Source organism: Acipenser ruthenus, chromosome 31, assembly GCF_902713425.1.
Source record: "Acipenser ruthenus chromosome 31, fAciRut3.2 maternal haplotype, whole genome shotgun sequence".
NCBI lineage: Eukaryota > Metazoa > Chordata > Actinopteri > Acipenseriformes > Acipenseridae > Acipenser > Acipenser ruthenus.
In genome coordinates, this window is record NC_081219.1 from 426,486 (window position 1) to 441,154 (window position 14,669).

Here is a 14,669-nt window from a genome sequence, read left to right on the forward strand (position 1 = left end):
CGCTTGTTTGGTCTGTGCAACCTAGGACCCAACATCTGACACGGTTCCATTAGGACTGCCTTTAGAAACCGTCAGGAGAAAAAAACACACAATTCGAAAGCAAGCTTAACATACTACAGGAGTGCTACTAAAATATTTATTAAACAGATTACAGTACTGTGGAATGTAATCTATATAAACTAGACACGAGTTTATTAAAAGTCTTTTTTTTTTTTTTTATTCAGTGACAGCTGCAGCATCACACATTGCATCTTGTTAATACTGTACCACCTAACCTTCACTATATCTGTGAAACACACAATGTGGAAATCCCTGCCTAAAACATAATAATAATAATAATAATAATAATAATAATAATAATAATAATAATAATAATACATCGATTTACTCACCACAACATGCAGACTCGCTATAGGTCAAGCTGATCGTTACTCCAAAACTGTGTTTAACATCTGTGATTGTTTGTTTGTTTGTTTGTTTGTTTGTTTGTTTGTTTGTTTATTTATTTATTTATTTATTTATTTATTTTAATATTATTGAATATTAATTATATGACCGTTCATTGTGAAACTCCAAAGAAGCACACGCTATATCCAGTCAGTTTTCTTCAGTGTGCACAGTTTATTTCCAGGCTGTTTGCCAGGAATACAAGCCTGTCGTTCTGCTCTGGATTCAAGGCGCCGTGCTTTTTCTGTTTGTTTACACCGAATACACAGAGGGGCGTACTTACAAAGCATTTTCAAAACTGATTCTCTGGTAGGGTGGGACCAGCAAATCAGATGCTGGTTAACACGAGCAGGTAAAGAAGAGCACGCCTACTGCTTGTCTGTGGCAGAAATACTGTAAATAGCAGGCAGGGCGATCGGTGCAGTTTCGTTGATAAACTTAAATGTTGTGAACTATGCGTGTTACACAAATGTAATTATTGAATGGATTATCCAGTATTTATATCAGTGTATATAATGAGGAATGGAATCGATTGAAGAATCGGTTTTCAATGTAATCGTAGCAGCCCTGTAGCCTGTTATGTGTTTTAAATGTGAGGTTTTGTGCGGTGGGGGATTCTCCTGCACTTCTACATTTCATCTGCAATATACTGCAGTGAAGTGTTTAGCAATCTGATATTTAATCAGGTCATCCATTTGAATAGATTAGGTATGGTATATAAAATTAAATTCAAAATATGTTCATTTTCCTTTTTTTCCATTGTCCTATATGTCCTGTACATGCACAGCGGCTCCATTCTCTGTTCTACATTATTTGAATAGAACTCTATGGCTGTCAGTTGCCAAACGTTAGTTTGGTTTGCACCCCTTGCTTTTCAAGCTCTTCATTGTTGGTATTGGAAACTTCATGAATTGTGACAGCATGTCTTTGTGCATCAACCATTCTCAAAGCAATCCCTGCCTGTACGTGGCTTGTGACAACACGTTTCCCATCCATATTGCAACAGCAGCCTGCCTCCCCTCTGCATAACCTGCTGAACTTCCCCTTGCTCCCACTAGATAATCCACTAGATAGTGCACATTCTTTCAGCTGAACTTCAGCATTTCTTTTGCTTTTGGCTGTTTTACAATATACTGGAATTTGAATTCGAGTCTATCTTTAAATTTAAATGATATAATGTAACGCAAACGGACGCCAGATTGTAGTGTTAAAAACCTGACAGTGAGGATTTGTTTTTTTCATCACTACTTTCCAGACTTGCTCTTGTCAACGCTGCAAGGATTTGGGTCAGAGATCCTAAGACAGTCCTAGAGGTTATTATTAGGGGTGCACTGATAAAGAGGTTATTATTAGGGGTGCACCGATAAAGAGTTTCTATTAGGGGTGCACCGATAAAGAGTTTCTATTAGGGGTGCATCGATAAAGAGTTTCTTGGCCGATAGCCGATGGTTATCTACCCATATCGGCCGATACTGGTAGGATGCTGATAATAATAGATAGTACAGGAAAGCGATTGTAAACTACTAGAACCAGACACGGCCTATATTTCAACTGTTTTATAATTATAAATTTTAAAAAATGAACAGATGTCGTTTACGTTGTGTTTATGACAAAAATGAACAGGCATTGTTTACTTGTTAAATTTACTTCAGAAAAAGAATGCAAAGAATAACATAGTATTATAGTGTGTGCTGGACAGCAATTTATACATTTGTTTTACAACATAGTCCCACAAAAATAACATTTTGCATTTGTACTAGTAAAACACTTCTGTACAGTACAAAAAATGTAGCCCATGCAATGTCATCTACAACAACTTTTGTTACATTTTTATTTTAAGCATACTTAAATGCAGCACAACTGAAATTATTCACTTAATCAAAAAAAAAAAAAAAGACTGCGCTGTAATCAATTTCTGCTGCAATACACCCGCAGCCAGTGCAGATTAAGCAAGATAAACACAAATTACAAAAGGCCATTTTGAAGTACGTTGTGTAATAATAATATAATGTAACAACCCGGCAAACACTCCAGAGTATTCAAAGAGAGCTTTTTCAGAAAGCACCAGAATAATATTCTGGATTTAATGTAGCATCAAGTCTGTTTTCCTGCACACAACTCGGATATCCTATTACAGGTTTCCCCCCAGGAATTCTGTACAGCCGGGCGGCAGAACATTATAGCCGGGAGCACTTACGGATAAATAAACTTGCCTTACCTTAAATATATAATACGACAAAGAATTTATTGTCTTTTGTTGACTATGTCTGGTTGCTGTTTTTTTATGTTCTACATTTTTTCTTTTTCATGACTTCTTTTATATTGGTAAATTACTGTGCTTATTTAGGCACTGTACGACTTGACTGGGGAAAGATAACGTAGGGTTACTGGAGTTCACAAAAAAACAAAACAAAAAAAAAAACGGTAACCTTTGCACTTCCTTTTTAGCTTAATTATTGGGCTTATTGCTTCATTTAAATTGTTTTCTTTGTTTTCAGGGCATTTTGTTAATATAATAATAATAATCTTTATTTTATAAAGTGCCTAAATGCATGCATCTCAAAGTGCTGTACAAACACAGAGAACCATATATACATACAGCATATTAAGAGTATACATAACAAAAAAGAAATTACACAAATCAAAAAACAAATCATGATAAAAATGCCTAAACATAAAAGTGTGTCATTAACTGTTTTTTTAAAAGCATCTACGGTCTTAGCATCCCTGACAGATTTGAGGAAGGTCGTTCCAAAGCTTGGGCGTATAGCGGCAAAAAGCCCTATTGCCCACGGAGCGAAGCTTAGTTTTGGGCATTGCCAATAAACCCGAGGATGAAGAACATAGATTACATACGGGTGTGTAACGTGCAAGTAATTCAGCAATGTAACCTGGAGTTAAACCGTTCACAGCCTTATAGGTTAACAAGAGTATTTTAAAATCAATCCTCCTCTCAACCGGCAACCAGTGCACAGAAGCAAGAACCGGTGTAATCTGGGCACCCAGTTTAGTGCCAGTTAAAATGCGAGCAGCGGAGTTCTGAATATATTGTAGCCTGCTGATAGCAGCCTTGGAGACACCTGCAAACAACGCGTTGCAATAATCGAGCCGGGGAGAAACAAAGGCATGAACTAGCCTTTCTGCGTCGGGCACAGACAGCATAGGGAGCAGACGAGCAATTTTACGAAGATGAAAAAAGGACACCTTGGTGACATTGCGGATATATGACTCGAAAGTAAGGATAGGGTCAAAGACCACACCAAGATTCCTGACTACAGAGCTAGATTTAACTTCAAGCCCGTCGATCACGATGCTAAACGAGTCAAAATTTCTAAGTTGTCGAGGAGAGCCAAGTAGCATTACTTCGGTTTATCGCTATTTCAATTCACGTCTGTTTGTGTTTTTCGCTGTTCTACATTTTTTGAATGCAACTTCATTTTAACCTTTTTTTTTTTTTTTTTTACAAAACAGTAGTTGCCTGTTTGGTCACCATCACAACTGTTGCATGAAAACGGAATGTAATAATCCAGCACCGCTGCACTTAAGCATTTGTAGGTCAGCTGACAATGTTCAGCTGATATCCCATCACGCCTTTCTTCTTAAAGGTATACAGCCGCTATATATTATCCCTCAATATCTCTCACAAGCACCTGGGTACATACTGTTACGATATCACAACAAAAGGAGTACGCAGGTTTTTTGGTGCATATGTATAGCTATTATGTACTATCTATCACTTTACAGTACAGTAATATGACAAATTTACTGAATAATAATACCCGAAAATAATCGTAATATTTAATAAAGTAGCCGGCGCAAATATATTATTAGGCGGTAGATTGCGCCGCTCGTCTGCTTATTTTGACCCCCTGCATTCATTCACTATTTTTGCTTTGAAAATAATTAGTTATTTTTTTAGCAGTCATTTTTAACGTTTTAGCCTCTCGTGGTGCTTAACACAGAAAACCCGCCCCTTCAACTCTCTGATTGGTTAAATGTTGTGTCAAGACGTAACACAGCTGTCATGTGGTTCCAAGATTTTTTTTTCACGCAGCAACGGTCTGCTACAAGCGAAATCAACCCTTATTGTTAAAGGCACAGTAGCATCTGCAAGACGGGCGGATCAGGATGCTTTGCCGGGAGTCCCGTCTGGCTGAAAAAGCCTGGGGAGAACCCTGTGTTGGTGTCTTCAGATGTTTAAAAAAACTTCTCTTTTTTTGAGACGTATTTACTGCAGGTTGATCGCCCGTCACACGGCGCTTACTATACTAATGACGTGTTCTTGCGTCATTAGTATAGTAAGCGTGCCTGACCAAACATTATGCTGGAAGAAATTCAAGCATGAATCGGTGTACATTATTGGCTAAAATAACACAAACTGACATTTGCCGATTGTGGGGTTTTTCCTTATATTTTCCCTTTTTTGGGACTATATTCAATGGGAAAGGCTTTGACAAGAGTGGAGGCAGTGTTACATTTCTATTTTTACCCTCAATTTAATTTGGTACTGCATACTGTATCTGTTACCAGGTACACCCAGAGCTGAATAAAGAGGTTCAGACTTCGCATTGGCATTAGGATGTCGTTGCAATACGGTAGTTAATAAGCAGTCGATTCTATAAAAAGGGGAGGCTTGGAAACTTCTCTCTTGCCAGTAAATGGTTAAGTTTTGACTGCCAGAGTTAGTGGCAGTTGATCCGAAATGATGCATGCATAATCTACCCTTTCCATAAAGCTTTGTCCAAGGTAGTCTGTCTGAGCTATTCCGCTGAAGTGAGTGTGTATCACAGTAATAACCTGCTGCCCTCCTGTGTTGCAGTCTGAATGGACAGCAGGAACACTCCCAAGCCCAGGGGGCCAGCCTCTCAGCGCCCTGCTGGCACCACGTCCTCACCGATGACACTCAAGTCTGAGCTCAACGAGGACTACGACCTTCAGGAAGTGCTCTGGCAAGATGATGCCAAAGACAGGAAGAACGGCAAAGACAGCGGCGGGAAGCTGCCAGCCGAGATCTGCGTGGTGATTGGGGGGCCCCGGAGCCCGCAGACCCTTGGTAAGGAATCTGGTTCTCTGTGGAGCCGCCACTAAATGCTGTACGTGCTGTATGTCTGAATGATGTCTCTGCATTTCCTTTTCCTGTTCCTTTCAGGGTCCTACGTGTGTGGAATCTGTGGAAAGAAATACAAGTACTACAACTGCTTTCAGACTCACGTGCGGGCTCACCGAGGTAATACATTCACCATCCCTGCAGAAAAACCACAGCTTGTACCTTTCTGAATCCCATTGCAAGGTGGCACAGCATTCACCATCCCTGCAGAACAACCACAGCTTGCACCTTTCTAAATCCCATTGCAAGGTGGCACAGCATTCACCATCCCTGCAGAACAACCACAGCTTGCACCTTTCTAAATCCCATTGCAAGGTGGCACAGCAGGTTAATGCATGTTACACTGTACCAGGGGATACTTTGCTTGTGTTACTTATCTTAATATTTTATTGTAACAGCTGACCTGTTTAAATAACAAAATGAACTCCAGGTCAGCTGACCAGCGGTCTCGCTGTCTGCAATGGGCTTTAAAGATGTGCAGTTTCTGTTTTGCGATAAGGCATCTTAGGCAAAATTCATCCCTTACCTGCTAATAGAGCAAAACTGCTAAAATACTACTTTCCAAAAATTTAAATTAATAAAAACATTTAACTTACATGAAAAACCACTGGCAATTTAACAATCCCTCACTGTGTGCATTTGTTTTAAATGTCAGAATCACCCTTTTGTATTTGTGGTCAGTTTTATTTTGTTTTACTTTGTGCTGCCAGAAGGGCGAAGCTGCAATGTTATTATTTTTAAAAAGAGACTTTTGCTTGAAGTTAATGATCACAATGGAGTGTCCTGGTCTGGAAAGGATTGTTTATAAAACTGAAAAAAACCTTGCTGCAGCATTCCTCTGCTTAGGATATCTTTGTAATGGTAATATAAAAAAAATAAACTGTAGTAGCACAATATCTTACTGAAAACACGGCAATACAACAAAACAATCCTTTGTTGCAAAGTGTGTGTAACAAGTAACAGAAGGAACCTGATAGAGGCTGCCATGCTGCTCCAAGGGTTTAGTAAACAGGACGTAACCTGTTTCAAACGCATGTTAATACAAGAAAGGCAAAGTGCTCATTAGCCTCTTCATATCTCCCTGATTATCAGATTCAGTGCCAATGAGCCTTTTCATATCTCACTGATTAGCAGAGATTCAGTGCCCATGAGCCTCTTCATAGCTCCTGATTATCAGAGATTCAGTGCCCATGAACCTCTTCATATCTCACTGATTATCAGAGATTCAGTGCCCATGAACCTCTTCATATCTCACTGATTATCAGAGATTCAGTGCCCATTAGCCTCTTCATATCTCACTGATTATCAGAGATTCAGTGCCCATGAGCCTCTTCATGCTCCTGATTATCAGAGATTCCGTGCCCATTAGCCTCTTCATGCTCCTGATTATCAGATTCAGTGCCCATTAGCCTCTTCATGCTCTCTGATTAGCAGAGATTCAGTGCCCATTAGCCTCTTCATATCTCACTGATTATCAGAGATTCAGTGCCCATGAGCCTCTTCATGCTCCTGATTATCAGAGATTCCGTGCCCATTAGCCTCTTCATGCTCCTGATTATCAGATTCAGTGCCCATTAGCCTCTTCATGCTCTCTGATTAGCAGAGATTCAGTGCCCATTAGCCTCTTCATATCTCACTGATTATCAGAGATTCAGTGCCCATGAGCCTCTTCATGCTCTCTGATTATCAGAGATTCAGTGCCCATGAGCCTCTTCATGCTCCTGATTATCAAAGATTCAGTGCCCATGAGCCTCTTCATATCTCACTGAATTAGCAGAGATTCAGTGCCCATGAGCCTCTTCATGCTCTCTGATTATCGGAGATTCAGTTCCCATGAGCCTCTTCATGCTCTCTGATTATCAGAGATTCAGTGCCCATGAGCCTCTTCATGCTCCTGATTATCAGAGATTCAGTGCCCATGAGCCTCTCCATATCTCACGGATTATCAGAGATTCAGTGCCCATGAACCTCTTCATATCTTGCTGATTATCAGAGATTCAGTGCCCATGAGCCTCTTCATGCTCCTGATTGTCAGAGATGCAGGTTCACCCTTTTAGCATGTTATGGATTTCTCTTTGGGCAATTTATTTTTTCACTTAATCTGAAAATAGCCTAAAATGCAGTTGCCCTATTTGCAGGTAAGGGACGAATTGTTAATACTGGGTTCACTCTATTTCTTTCAGGTGTGAAATCAACGTCTTTAAGCAAAGAGTAACAATCAGGATCATTTTGATGTGTGGTGCAGATAGATGTTTAACAGAGAGCATTCAAATCCACATATATACATGATGCCTGGCTTCCAGTATAGACCGTCAGGTAGAATCACCTTCCTTGCAGCTTTTAACCAGGCTCTATTCATTAACATTGGCAGCACAGTCACTGGACAAGATACTACTGTTGAGCCAGAAGTAGAGACGTTAGACTGGTTTGATTCTGTAAACGCATGGGGGATTAGACAAGCAATCATGTGTAACGTGCAGAGCAGCAGTGTTATTTATAGTACTCTGATGATATCGTATTAACTGCCTGTTTTCTCTTTCTACAGAAACAGAAACGGGAGCAGGAGAGGGGAGTTCCCAAGGAGCAACCAGTGAGTGGATTCTTTCAAATTTACCAGAGGAACAAATACACCAAGAAACACAAAATGTCTCTTTGCTTTCCTGTTTCGTAGATAACTTCCGGTATGCCTGCGACATCTGTGGGAAGAAGTATAAATACTACAGCTGCTTCCAGGAGCACAGGGATCTGCACGCAGTGGATGGTAAACCCTTTCATTATAGAGATAATGTCATTTATTTGTGAATGTAGTGCTCTGGTTCTTCCAGGAGCACAGGGACCTGCACGCAGTGGATGGTAAACCCTTTCATTATAGAGATAATGTCATTTATTTGTGAATGTAGTGCTCTGGTTCTTCCAGGAGCACAGGGACCTGCACGCAGTGGATGGTAAACCCTTTCATTATAGAGATAATGTCATTTATTTGTGAATGTAGTGCTCTGGTTCTTCCAGGAGCACAGGGATCTGCACGCAGTGGATGGTAAACCCTTTCATTATAGAGATAATGTCATTTATTTGTGAATGTAGTGCTCTGGTTCTTCCAGGAGCACAGGGACCTGCACGCAGTGGATGGTAAACCCTTTCATTATAGAGACAATGTCATTTATTTGTGGTGCTTGTGAATGTAGGGCTCTTGCTCTGGATCAGCACAGCACATCAGTACCTGCTTTTCAGTCCTGGCCTCAGTCAAGCAGAGACTTGCAGAGCTTCTGCATTGTGTGCTGGTTTTGCAGATGGAAATCTGCATATAAAGTACAGTGCTTGTTTGTATACATTATGTAAAACACCACGGACTCTGGGGAAAACTGGTACAAGAATATCTGTCTGCCATTTTTATTTATTTATTTATTTTTTTAATTATTTTTGGAAGGAAAGCAAAGAGGTTCTATTTATAAAAGAAAATTGTTTATTTCAATAAAATTGATAGCATCACATGTTTAATTTTAGTATTTCATTTTGAGAATCGTTTTTTCACATATTGAATCCAAAAGCATGCAGTCGCACACAAGTCACGGATCAAAGGTGTCTAAACTATACACAGATTGTATTGGCTGGTGACAGTTTGTATTGCCCCTATTTTATCATATAGAAGAGTCAACCCCTCACATGCTGCCCTCCCCCTTTCAGATCCCTATGATCAGGCTGTCATTCCAGTGGACGATCCCAAAGAGGAGGAACTGACGGAACCTTTCCAAAAAATCGGACCAAGTAGGAATTGTACCGTCCTCTTTATTTTGTGTTTAATCCCGAGATGATCAATTTCAGACCAGGAAACCTTTCACACTTTCTGTTTTCTCATTACAGAAACCGGGAACTACATTTGTGAATTCTGTGGAAAACAGTACAAGTACTACAATCCTTACCAGGAGCACGTAGCTTTGCACGCACCCATAAGTAGGTGAACGCTTGTTTTAATTGGAGAGGAATGTGCTCTTAGTTGATTTTGAAGATTCAAATTGAGAGCATCTGATAAAATGCAAGACCTAATGTTTTAATTAGGGAGTAACCCTTTTTAATTGAAAGATTTGATTTCAAACCTGCTTAGGGATAGTTGACTCTCACACATTTTAAAGTTAGCTCATCCCGGTTTAGTGCTTCAGGTATTCATTCCATTGGGTCCTAGTGCAAGTTATTTAAAGTAAGAACGTGTATTTGTTGAGTGTGTTCAGAATAGTTTTCTGACGACACGTGCTGTTTTAGCTGGTACAGTGCTGGTACAGTGCTGCAACTGGAAGCGCCTGAGTGTGTTAGCTGGGGTTTAATACGGGAATTATGTCAGACCTTTAGCATCTAACTGCATATCTAAACTGACCTCATTGAGGAAGAAACCCAGGAATTCCCCTCCGTCATTAACGTTGACCACACGTCATTGCTGCATGCACACGGTAATGAGTATTAGAAAAAGGACACCGCACTTTGCACATCTTCCACTTGCTCGCACTTAACCTGCAGGTTGTCCAGATAGTAACATCAGTAACAAGCACACCTGCTTCTCGGAGTTCATCCACTTTCTATTCTTTTTTTTTTTTTTTATTTAGTCGTTGCCAATTAGTTTTTATTATTTTCTCCCCAATTTGAAATGCCCAATTATTTTTAAGCTCAGCTCACTGCTACCACCCCTGCGCTCACTCAGGAGGGGCGAAGATGAACACACGCTGTCCTCCGAAGCGTGTGCCGTCAGCCGCCCGCTTCTTTACACTCTGCAGACTCACCGTGCAGACGCCTCAGAGCTACAGTGTCGGAAGACAACGCAGCTCTGGGCAGCTTACAGGCAAGCCCGCAGGCGCCCGGCCAGACTACAGGGGTCACTAGTGCGTGGTGAGCCGAGGACCCTGGCCGCCCTAGCCCTCCCTCCCCCCGGGCGACGCTCTGCCAATTGAGCGCTGCCCCCTGGGAGCTCCCGTCCACAGTCAGCTGTGGAATAGCCTGGATTCGAACTCGTGACGTCCAGACTATAGAGCGCATCCTGCACTCTAGCGAATGCTTTTACTGGATGCGCCACTCGGGAGCCCCAGCGCTTTCTATTCTGTATTGTTGTGCAAGGCTCAGGAGCTGCAGGCTACATTCCTCTTGTGCTGCAGTGGAGCTCATGCTGTTGGTTAGGGTGGGCTCCTCCTGTGCTGTGGAGGCCCAGTCCAGTGGTATGCAGAGTGAAGCAGAGAGGAGTTGAGAGGAGCTGGACAGACACACAGATGAGTGCACTGCTTGTATGGGATCCAGCTAGTTTTGCATATGATTTGCATTTTTATATTAGTGCAAATTATATTAGTGTGTTTTTAATCTTTTATTAATCTTTGGCCCTCACTAATGCAGTTTTCCACTCTAGTCCTGAATGGCCATTAACAGGCCGTGTTTTTTGTACTAGAGTCTACCACCTTATTATTTATATGGGTACTCTAACCTGAAAACAGCGCTTTGACTGCTGCCTTGTGTGTGCTCTGGAAAGCAGTGCCTATTGAAAAAGCATAGCTGGATACCAAACGTAGAGGCATATTAATCCACACGACAGCAAACGTGATCTTGTGTGACTTTGGAGACGAGTGTGCTACATTGTGTGTTTTAGGAAGGGTTAACTCTGTTCCTGAATGTGTGAGGGCTGTCTTTAGAAACATCTGTCAATGTCTTCATAGTTTACTGTTCTCTTAGTACTCACATGAATGAGTGTCTTTGAACTTCTTGATGTAAGAGAGATGCTACATCTCTGTATAAAGACTTGTGTAGTCACTGTGTCGACCAGGCAGTAATTGCCAAAGGATTTTTGTATTAAACAGGTTAACTATGTGTGGTATTAGTTTGATTTCTCAAGTCATTGTTATGCCTATTATTGGGAAAGCGAAAGCGAGCCATACAGGCTTTTGCCTTGATTTATTATTGATGTATTTATTGATCTGGGCAACAGGCAGCAGCTTACTGTATACAGGTGTGTCTCAGGGAAGCAATGCTGTGATTGATTTACAAGAAGTTATTTGAACAGGTTGGTCCATTGAGATGCAAGCACCTCGTTCACGGCTACGTCCTGCCAGCAGCAGAAAACGTGGCCCCCCACAAACAGAACGCAGCCAAATAGGTAAAACAACACAGCCGTGTGAAGAAGAGCCAGGAATCCTTCAGCACATGGATATTACCTGAACGTGTTTTATTGGGCTTGGGCTTGGGCTTGTTCAGACATGGCAGCATTAGCACAGCACAAGAGGACAACCCAATTGAGTGTGCAGCACAACCCAATTGAATGCTTGAGTACACAGGTCTCAATCATATATCATCTCCATGTAGTTTTTATTTCATCACATTCTCCACTGTTGTTACCTATTGAACAAAGACTTCAGTATGTCCAGTAATCTTTATTGAACAAAGACTTCAGTATATCCAGTAATCTTGAGATGATAAAGGGTTTTCCAAAGCAGGTAGTGAAAGTGCCATAGGCAGAGATTGCCATGTAGCCCTCATGTAACGGGGCTCTTATCACATCCAGATTTGCTGCTGGACACGTCTCTCCGTGGCCCTCTGCTTGTTTCACAGCCCACGCCGTGTCCTATGAAAGAGAACTAATTGTGCGATTTGGTTCTCTTAACTGTTTTGCAGAAAGTGCTTTTAGCAGGAAAGCCGAAAGCAAAACACAAAACAGCGTGGAGGAAACAAACAGTTCCCAGAACTCCAGTGGTGAGTGCATGCCTGCACGCCTTTGTATGTTGTGTATTGCCATCGCACTGTAGTGCAACGGCTGCTTCGCTGCCAGCTTGCATTGAACTATGAGGTTTGGAAATAGCATGTCAAATCTGATTAGCACGGTTATCATTCAAGGTTGACAAGCAAACAAAATGTCTGGGGTGTAACCCTTTTAAAATGAATGCAACTTAATCTCAAAATACAAAATGCTTCTGTTCAAATATGTCTTGTAAAATGTAGCCATAGTGTTACATTGTAAGGATAGACAAAGGTTCAGATGTTGGTATTAGTGGAATGATTCCCAGCCATGCAGAGAACATTTAAACCCGTTATCTAATAAAGAAAGCGACTCATGTTGTGCAGTTCAAATGCAGAATCCAGCCAGTCTGTTTAAATGCAGAATGCCAGCCGGCTCGGTACAGGATCCAGCCAGTCTGTTTAAATGCTGATGTCTTCCACAGGAGGAACCAGCCCCTTGATTTCCAACCCCTTTCCTCTTCTACAAAGTAAGTCGTCTCTTTAATAATGTTTGTTAAAGCAGGTGGTGTACCAGCAGCAGCCCCCTGAATTCCTTTCTAATTCACAATGCATCCAACTGCTGCCAGATCAGTTTTCATGTAAATGTTCTTTCAGTGTGTCGATGACAGTGTCCTGGATTTAGCAGGGTGTCTTATCAGTTACAAACACATTACTCACTGTGCTTTTCATAGAGCTAACAAATACATTCCAATAAATCTTACCCACTGCAATACCATCATTGCACAGGTCTCTCATTTCCCTATGTAGTGTAATGTCTCATTATGGTAAACATCTATTTTATTTTTGTAATGGTATTTATTTTAAAGCTACCAATGAACCAGTTCCATGCATATATTCCAATGCTGCACTCTGCTTCAGGAGGGGACACAAAGGAACCCAGACACACTGAAAACACGTGAATCATTGAAAAAGCAGCCATTAACTACCCAGGCGCTTCAAACGCAATCGCTGTGGAAACAGAAAGAATCATGTTCTCTTTAATTCAAGAATAAACTGCTCTTTGCCTTGTAGAGCCGTACACATGTGGTGCTTGTGGGATTCAGTTCCAGTTTTACAACAACCTGCTGGAACACATGCAGTCCCATGCAGGTGAGGCTGGGCTGGGCTGGGCTGTCTAATCGTGTGTTACTGGGAGTTTACGTCTGCCTTTGACGTTGGGGGAAGATCAGTAAAAACCTGTGGCAGGCATTGTAATAAAATAATAACATTTAAAAGTGTGATGTTAAAAGATGAAGTTTAAGTCAAACTCAGGGGGGGTTGTCCCCTTAAAGGAGTTGAAAATGAGGTGAGAGAATGCAAACAAACTCAAAATCTCTTAAACCTGTAGATGTTTTTTTTGTAACTCATGTACACAATACATTCATATTTGAATGATGCTGCCAGAAAACCCAAAAAGCACTTTAAAAGAAAGCTTGCTGAATGAGGAACCAGTTAGTACATAATGTATGTCATCACAGTATGTCTCATTTATTTTAACCATTCTATATACCGTCCAACTGTTGGACTGGTGTTCCTCTTCATTTACTTATTAATGTTGCAAGATCCCTACATAGCAGACTGCAAACGCATCACCACTGACTGTACTCTGTTCTTTCCTCTCTCAATACAGCGGACAATGAAAACAGTGTGGTGGTTGAGCAGCCCAAAACATCTTCCACCCCTGCTCCTGCTCCTGCTCCTGCACCTGCTCCAGCACCTGCTCCTGCCCCTGCTCCTGCTCCTGCCCCTGCTCCAGTTACCAGTGAACAGCAATGGAAATCCCCACCCCAAAGAAACCACACCACCAACTGTAAGCTATAATCTTTATCTTGCATGTTGCAGATAGGAGTGGGGAATGACTGACAAACCTCAGAAAATATTCCATTTAAGGAAGGGGCATCACAACTTCTTACATAAAGTATTCTAAAATGAGAAATGTTAATGCTAAAAAATATGGACTTGAACATACAATGTAAAAGCAGATAAGTGCTGCATATGAGTGTTTTATGTTGGGCCATCCTCGTACATTTGGTTATCACATGGCAAACCCTGGACTATATTAGGGTTTTCTTTTTTTTGGGGGGGGCGGGGGGATGTTTGGGTAAAAGAAGCATACAGTTTATTATCAAACTGGGAGCAGATTATAACATAGCAGCCAAAGGCAGCATTTTATCTGTGTCACTGAAAATGATACCACAGAAAATGTGTCACTACAGGTTTATATAAAATACATTAATCACACATGAAAAAATAAATCTGTTCTTCATTATGCCTTCCTTATACATTGTTTCTCTGAATTATTCTCACTCGTGTCCCGTTTTAAATTTTCTAAATTTAAGCTCCCTTGTAACTTTTCATGGAGTCTCCATACTAT

The 14,669-nt window shown here is 41.1% G+C and overlaps 1 protein-coding gene across 4 annotated transcripts in view; it reads left to right on the forward strand.

Annotated features, from left to right (window-relative positions):
* The window catches only part of LOC117396812 (zinc finger protein 618-like), a 40,535-nt gene that overhangs the window by 20,264 nt on the left and 5,602 nt on the right, over positions 1-14,669 (forward strand). Inside the window, exons 2-12 of one of the 4 annotated variants that reach the window (XM_033995013.3) lie at positions 5,267-5,500; positions 5,597-5,674; positions 8,100-8,144; positions 8,226-8,315; positions 9,239-9,319; positions 9,416-9,505; positions 11,586-11,678; positions 12,194-12,271; positions 12,739-12,783; positions 13,328-13,405; positions 13,926-14,105. In XM_033995013.3, coding sequence (XP_033850904.1) covers positions 5,272-5,500; positions 5,597-5,674; positions 8,100-8,144; positions 8,226-8,315; positions 9,239-9,319; positions 9,416-9,505; positions 11,586-11,678; positions 12,194-12,271; positions 12,739-12,783; positions 13,328-13,405; positions 13,926-14,105 — 1,087 coding nt within the window. In that variant the 5' untranslated portion in view covers positions 5,267-5,271. Of the gene's footprint in view, positions 1-5,266; positions 5,501-5,596; positions 5,675-8,099; positions 8,316-9,238; positions 9,320-9,415; positions 9,506-11,585; positions 11,679-12,193; positions 12,272-12,738; positions 12,784-13,327; positions 13,406-13,925; positions 14,106-14,669 lie in introns of all 4 variants that reach the window. The other 3 variants (XM_033995012.3, XM_033995016.3, XM_033995015.3) reach the window with 3 other exon arrangements.